This window comes from Apis dorsata, unplaced genomic scaffold, assembly GCF_000469605.1.
Source record: "Apis dorsata unplaced genomic scaffold, Apis dorsata 1.3 scaffold_943, whole genome shotgun sequence".
NCBI lineage: Eukaryota > Metazoa > Arthropoda > Insecta > Hymenoptera > Apidae > Apis > Apis dorsata.
In genome coordinates this window covers 108,451-116,787 of record NW_006264053.1, presented here as the reverse complement: position 1 = coordinate 116,787, position 8,337 = coordinate 108,451, and the positions used below count along the sequence as shown (strand labels likewise).

Below are 8,337 nucleotides of genomic sequence, written 5' to 3'. Positions count from 1 at the left end.
TAATATAATATATAATTATATTAATATGTATCTCAAAATGTGTATATATATATATTGTAAATTCTCGAAAATAATAATGTTATAATTACTATATATGCAAAAGTGGTTAAATAAAAAGAAAACTTAAACAAACTAAAATAAATTTTTGCATAATTTGTTTGTGTTTATTTTTTTATAGAAATACATGTATTCATTAAATATATTATTATTTCTACTTATATTAAATTAAACAGAAAATCAAAAATCCATATTTTGATCATTATTTAATTTAGTTAAAGAAAAAAAGTTGATTAATTTCGAAGAGAAATCGAATGAATTGCTATAATTTCTATATATATATATATAGAAGAAGGATATATATATCCTTTCTTTCTATGAAAAAATGTCATGAGAAATCATCTTTATAAATATTATTTATAAATATTATTTTATTTCTCTTTGATCAATCTATATATATGATTAAGCTATGATACTTTGATTTTATTAATTTTTAAATATATAACATTAATAATTTTTAAATATATAACATAAATATATAACATTATATATAGGATTTTAAATAACTTTTTCTTATGTACATAAAATATAATTATCAATCGATTTTAGTTTTTGAAATATTTATAAAAAAATTTTGTCTGTTAATTTTATCTATATATATACCTTTTGAATATATACATATTCGTGATAATATTAAATACGATTATTATACTTATTATACATTACGATGGCCAACATTTAAAATGTATTTCATACTTATAATTATATTATTTTAGTTATTGTAATTTCAGTCATTTAAAGCTTATTTTATATTTTATTTTCGAAGTTTTTAAATAAATATTCGGTAATTTTCAAGAAATGCCTAAACTTCAATGTAGCATTTATTTTTAGCAAATATCTCAAAAGCTAAAAATAATCGATGATTATATATATAATCCTATATATATAATTATATAATCCTATATATATATCCTTTCCTAATATATATATACAAGTTTATATATATATACAAATTTAAAATCTTATTCTTTATAACATATTTAAAAATTATCAGAAATCCATGACATCATATATTGATTTATTCTATTTCTAAATGGTTCCACTCCAAAAAAATATTATCAAGAGTAATAAATTTTTCTCGAAAAACTTTATTTTCTACAAAAAATTTTAAAACAAATTAAAATAGTAAAATAATAACAGTAATAAATATTTAATGTACATAGATAAACAATAAACAATAAATCATATGTCATATTTTAAATAACTTCGATGATGAGAAAAATTTTCTAGCTGTATATAGAAACAATTTAAATAATTATAAGTGATTTTAAATGACTTTCAAAGACAACGATAATCTATAATATTTGTAATATTTGTTATAATATTAATAAAACATACAGTTCTATTTATAATAATAAGATTGTTTAAAAAAATAAAGATCACTTGAGATTGAAAATATGTCTTACTTATAAAATGTGCACACAATAAGTATATGAATAATATATAATTTAGAAAATAATTGCGTAGATGAATTAAAATAAAATACTTTATATTCATGTATTTACGAATTTATTATTTAAAACATATAATGTATTTAAATTTAAATTTTAAATTTAAAAACAAAAATGTATTTAAATTTTTATTTTTAGAGACATTTTAAATCCAATTAATTTTTTAAAACATCAATTAATGGCATTAAAAATCATCAATAATTTTTTTGTAATATAAAAAATAATAAATATAATTTATATAATTATATTTATTTTGATTTAAAAAATTATCATAAATATAATTATGACGATAATTATAATTAAAATGACATTAGATAAGTAATCTATTGTATTTTTATTCTTAAATTTTAGATTTATGTAATATATTATATATGTAATCTATATATGTAATATATGTATATATGTATATATGTAATATATAATTATATTTAGCCTTAAATTTTTTTCAAATTATTTTTCATAAAAATAAAATTACTTTAAATCGATTTTCAATAACATTTTAATATTTCGTAAGTTTTGTATATATAAAAAATACAATCTAAAAATATAAAATCTAATTCCATCAATTGATTATTCCTTGAGATATATTGTTCGTTGATATATATTTTTTAAGTTTTATTTATTGAATCTAGTTTTTTTTTTCAAATTCTAAATTTTATATGTTCTTGTTCATTTGAAAATAAAACTATTGCAAATTACTCTAAAAAAATTGTTTTTCACAAATTGATACGTTAAAAAATTATATATAACAAGTTTTGAGTGTTAAGATATCCCGATTTGTAAATAAATAACTGTTTGTAAATAAATAAGTCTTCATATACTCATATAACATGTTTGATTTACTATATCATATATTAAGAAAAAAGATATGAAATACAACATTTTCTAAATACAACATAAATTAACTATATAAAATGTGTATTCATAACAAAGTTAAATCTCTATCGACATATATTCATAAAATTTCCACATGTATGGTAATCTAAAATACATTTGAAAATGAAATTTTAGAGAATATTTTATAAATAAATATTGTATTGAGAATAATTTTCATTCTCAACATTATGCACTTCCAAAAAAATATTTTTCAACAATTTTCAAAAATTTTATGAATTCGTACCATAATATATATTATAACCCTCTCACAGTATTATTAAAAACTTATGTTAGAATATAAAGTGGTTTTTGAATTGAAAAATATCTACCAAAAAAATTTGAACAAGAAGTGAAATTATTTATTATGAATTATTTATTATTAATTTATTTATTTTATTAATTCAATTAATGAATTTAATTATAAATAACTTAAATTTACGAAAAAAGTCATTGTATTTTACCTAGAAATATATTTATTTTCAAATAATTATCTTTTAAAATACTGTAAATAATTCAAATTATTTTTTTCACTATTTTTCTAATTTTGTATTTAATTAAATGAAATATTGAAGACTATTTAATCTTTACAAATTATATATATAATTTAAATATATGTTAATTAAATATATAATTTAAAAATTAAAATAAATCTATCTTACAAATCTTACAATCTATCTTATAATTCTTATAAATCGAATTTATTTATCTTTATATAATAAATAATAAGTTAAATGAAGTTAGAAAAGAATCTAAAAAACTAAAAATTTCATTCATTATTATTATTTATAAATAAAGATAATTTTTTTTAATTTATATATTGCCAATTATATTTTTTACCAATTATCATTTATTGTACTTATTATAAATTGAATTTTTACTATATTCATACATAAATTTTCAAAATTATTAAGCGTTTTTAATATAAAGTTCCATAACTTCTTAGCAACTTCTCTTTTTATATTGATTTTTCTTTTTTTTCTTTAAGATATTATAAACAAGAGTATACATTTTTTATATCTTCATAATAACGATGATTATTTATTTATATATGTCCAAAACAAATAGCACTGCATAAAATTCATTTATGAAAAAATGAAGAAACAATCCCTCAGATCGATTTTATTCGAATTATTACAAATTCGAAATACAGATTTAACACGAATTTAAATCAGATTTGACAAATCTGCAAAGTAGTAAAACTGATATAAATGATAAATGATAATAACTGAGAAGGTGACAAAAAAATCTCGTTTTTTCTTAATGAGTAAATGAATTATAAACAGATTTTTTCATGATCTATCTTTTATCAATATAATTAATATAATCAAGTTTTTCTTTTTTTGATAATAGCACTTATTAAATATATATATGAAATGTTATCATTTTTGTTAAGAAGAATTGAGTTATTTAATCATAGTAAAAATGTTTGATGATCCTAGTGAATGTAATGAAAATAATTATATGTCAATAAATAATTTCAATAAAAATAATATATTTCAATATTCATAATATTTCAATAATAATAAATAATTTCAATAAAATAATTACAAAAAAATTTTTGTTATATAATATCGAATTGATACATAATGGACATTGATATATAATATACATTTCTAAATTATATTATAAAATATTATAGAATAATATTTTTCATATACATTTACAATATAATAAAAAAATTTTTTAATATAACAATAATTGTAATATATTATAAAATATTTTGTTTTTTTTCTCAATTTCTTTCTCTTATTATATACAAATTCTTTTATTCTACAATATTTTTAATCAATATATTTTTAATCAATTACTTTAAAACTCAATAAGAACATTATTTTGTAAAAAATTAATTTTATCAATTTCAGTCTTTTTTTTTTTATAAAATAATGTCACTAATTAAGCTCAAATTGTGCACGTTTTCGTTTTTTCAAGTTTGTTGTAATTTCAGAAGAAATAATGTTATTTGTATCTCCTTTTAACCATTCTAAAAGCCGAACTTTAGCTTTTCGGCCGATAAGAAAAAGATCTCTTTCGAGACGAGGAAGTTGATTTGCTAATGTAGGATCAGATATTGGATTTTGAGCCCAGTCCATAATTAATCGAAAACGAGATTTAAATGTCTGAAAGTAAAAAATGAAAAATTTATATATATTTTCAAAAATATATTTAAAATAGTAATTATGCACAAAAAGCATCATCTTAGTGATTTTAATGATATTAAAATATGTTATTTTTAATAATATTTTGAACAATTTTTCTCTATAGATATAATTATTACTTTTATTTAATTTTTGAAATATTTGCAAAAATGATTCATATCGTATTTTTAAAATTTGATATAAATTTGAGTGCGTGAAATAGTTCAATTTAAATTAGTTTCAATTTGAGTTAAAGTTAAGTTTTAATTTAAATTTAATAAATAAAAAAAAATAATTACAAAGATAATTACGATTCAGTAAAAACAGTATATAAGTTTACTTCAACTTATGTATCTATATAATATATATAATAAATATAATTTCTAATATTTGAAATCGATGCTGATATAAGTAATCATACTTAAATCTACAATTAACATTAATTCTGTATTACAATTAACATTAATTCAATAAAAAAGATAATATCTTATTATGTTCGGATTCTAATAATCGATTCAAAATATAACTTTGAAATTTGTCTCTTACTTTTAGTTATTGATTATAATAAGTTATGAAGCAATTGAAATAATCAAGAAAAAGATATGATTTTATGGAATAATAACGGATATATAATTACATGTTTTATCTTCAGATTATCACGTAGATTTATCAAACTGACAATATTGTTTTAAATATTAGGAAATTTAAAATATAATACATAAAATATAAAATATATATATTTAAAGAAATATTGATAATTATATAAGAATTTATAAGAAAAGTAACGAGAAATAAAATCTGCCGGTTGATATATAAAATATATTATATATAAAATACAAAATATATCATATATATTATAATAAATATATAAAATATAAATATATAATAATATAAAAATATATAGAATATATCATAATAAAATATCTAGCTTTTATACATAGAAAAAATTACCAATCTAAAAGAAAAATTTTGTTTCATCTTTTTATAAATTAATTTTGATTAATCTAATAAAATGATACTTCTAAAAAAGACCACTTAAACCAAAATAAAATTCTAATACACAAATCCAATATTTTAATTTGAAAAATATTAAAAAATTACATAATATTATTGAAAGATCTTTTATTAATTATTTGTTAATCAAATTTTTAGTTCTTTTAAAGATTAATTAAAGAGATAATCTTTACAATATAATATAATTAATTGCTATTATTCATATTAAATCCATATATTAATATTAAATCCATATTTTTATAAAATTCAAATATTTAATTTCATTATATTATTTTTTAAATTCAATTGTTGAAAAAAATAACAGAAAAAATAAGTTTTATTTTTTTTAATAATATTTTTAAATATACAATAATTTTAACAAAATTAAATATGCAGAATGAGAATTCCTTAAAATAAATATTGTTATGTACTTATTTTATTGTAAAATTTATTACAGAAAAACTGCCACATTATAAGATATATAACAATTGATTTTCATTTGCTATTTTGCATCAATTTTTACAATAGTTCTAAAAAAAAGAAACAGATTTTTTTCGGCAAATTATTATAAATTTATAAAAAAAATTTTTTCGGGAAATTAATAGTATAGTAAATCTTATTTTATTTTATTAAACATAAAATAATTAATGAATTCATGAATTTAGAGGATATATTATGAAATAAAAGCAGTCGAAAAGAAAAAATAAAAATAAAAAATATATAATCCAGTAAATATAGTGAATATAAATATTGGCACAGTATGTTATATACAAATATTAAAAACTATTGATAAAATTATTAAAATCATTTTCTTTTTTGTATATATCTTTATTTAAATTATTTTATCTGTCTATATACAAAAAAAATTATAAAATTATAGAAAAATATAGAATAGAAATTATAAAATTATAGAATATAAAATTAATAAAAATATGTTTTATAATCATCTTATACCTAGATAAAAATATTAGCACGTATCGTAAAAATTTATATTTATATATTTTATTTTACACCTATATTCTTCACATATATTAAAACAAACAAAAAAAAACTAATGATTTTTTTTTATTTTTATATTATTGTAGAAGTTTATGAATATTTTTAGATTAAAAAATATAAAACAAAGAAAAAGAAATTATGTCGAAAGAAAAAAGAAGAAAGAAAGATTATATTAAATTTGTACGAACAAGATAAATCTTTGAAAATTAGTGAAATATAAAAAAAGTATTTTATTATTCGTATTAAATATTATTAAAACAAATTGTATTTACAAGTACATTAAATATTCATAATCATGTATATAGTGGTCCTGTAAATTATCGAATAAAGAAAAAAAAAAGAATATAATTAAATAATATAATTAAAATCTATAAATAAATTTTTCAGAAATGGCTACAACGATTATACAAGATCATGAAAAAAAATTAATTTAAAAATAGAGCTAAAAGAAATTAAAAAGAAAAAAAATATTAAAAGAATATTAATATTCTTTTAATATTAAAGATGCAAGATATTCTGTATGTGTTATACGAAAAAAATTATTTATTAGCGAATTGAATTTATCAGAGAATTTTAAAATAAAAACAATGAATTTTGAGATCAAGTATTGATATTTTCTAATGAAAATAAGATCATTATTTAAATTAGACAATTGAATATTGAAGAAACATAATATTATGTTATTTTAAATTAAGTTATTTGAAAAATAACTTTACTTTTTTTTTTCTTTAATAGTTAAAAAGATGGTAAAGTATATGAAAGTTTTCATCTGATTTTGGAAAATTAATATAAATTATTGAAGATTCAAAAAATAAATCTATTTAAACATCTCACAAAATAAACATCTTTTTTGTATATAACAACAACAAATAAACAAATAAACAAATAAAATATTTTAAATAAAGATATATACAAAAAAGAAGTGATTTAAATAATTTATTAATAATTTTTCATATTTGTATATTAAATAACGTACTGTATCAATATATATATTAGTTACTATTAATCAAAATTAATACTTAATATTAATATATCAAAATAGATATTTTTTCAAGATTTGAAAAACTCAAATCAAGAAAAACCCGAACAATGTTAAATTTTGTACAAAATAGGATTCCATAATCAACTATCTAAAAAAAAAAATCTAATATTTTCAAAGTTATTTTCAAAGTATTTTCAAAAAAAAATTAAAAGATTTCGAATTTGCCAAATAATATATAAATTTTAGAAAAATATAATTTTTTCTGAAGAAATTAAAAGTTAATACATTTAATTATTTATGAAAAAATATTTATTTGATGCATATAATAAAAATAGAAACATCCGAAATTTTATAGAAATCATAAATAATTTTTAAATATACAAAGAATCACGATATAGGATTGCATAGCAGCAGATGGAAATTGAATATTAAAAATACTTATGGAGGAAACAATGGAAAAAATGAATATTTTAAAACGAGAATTAAAATCTTTGATTGAAAAATTACAGATATTATTAATATATCTTATCATTAATATAACTATTCTACTTTATGTGTTAAAAAAATATTTACTTTATAATGATCTTAAATTATTAGAAATATCATCGTCAATCATAGGATCTCAATAAAATTCAATTCGATTTATGAAGAGAATTAAAAATCTAATTAAAAAATTATAATATAAATAATAAAGAAAATATGAAGAAAAAAATAGCAGAAATAATATACAAAAAAATTAATCGAATCGATGCCAACATATATTCATCCGCAAGCACATATAGAAATATGAAACTAGAATATATTATATTATTATTATTATATATTATATATTATGTTATATATA

The 8,337-nt window shown here is 16.2% G+C and overlaps 1 protein-coding gene across 1 annotated transcript in view; it reads right to left on the bottom strand.

Moving 5' to 3' along the window:
- Positions 1-4,248: 4,248 nt before the first annotated feature.
- Positions 4,249-8,337, bottom strand: part of LOC102671334 (DNA replication complex GINS protein PSF3) — a 6,878-nt gene continuing 2,789 nt past the window's right edge. Inside the window, exon 4 of the mRNA XM_031514250.1 lies at positions 4,249-4,501. Within this exon, the coding sequence (XP_031370110.1) occupies positions 4,274-4,501 (228 nt within the window). The 3' untranslated portion in view covers positions 4,249-4,273. The remainder of the gene's footprint in view (positions 4,502-8,337) is intronic.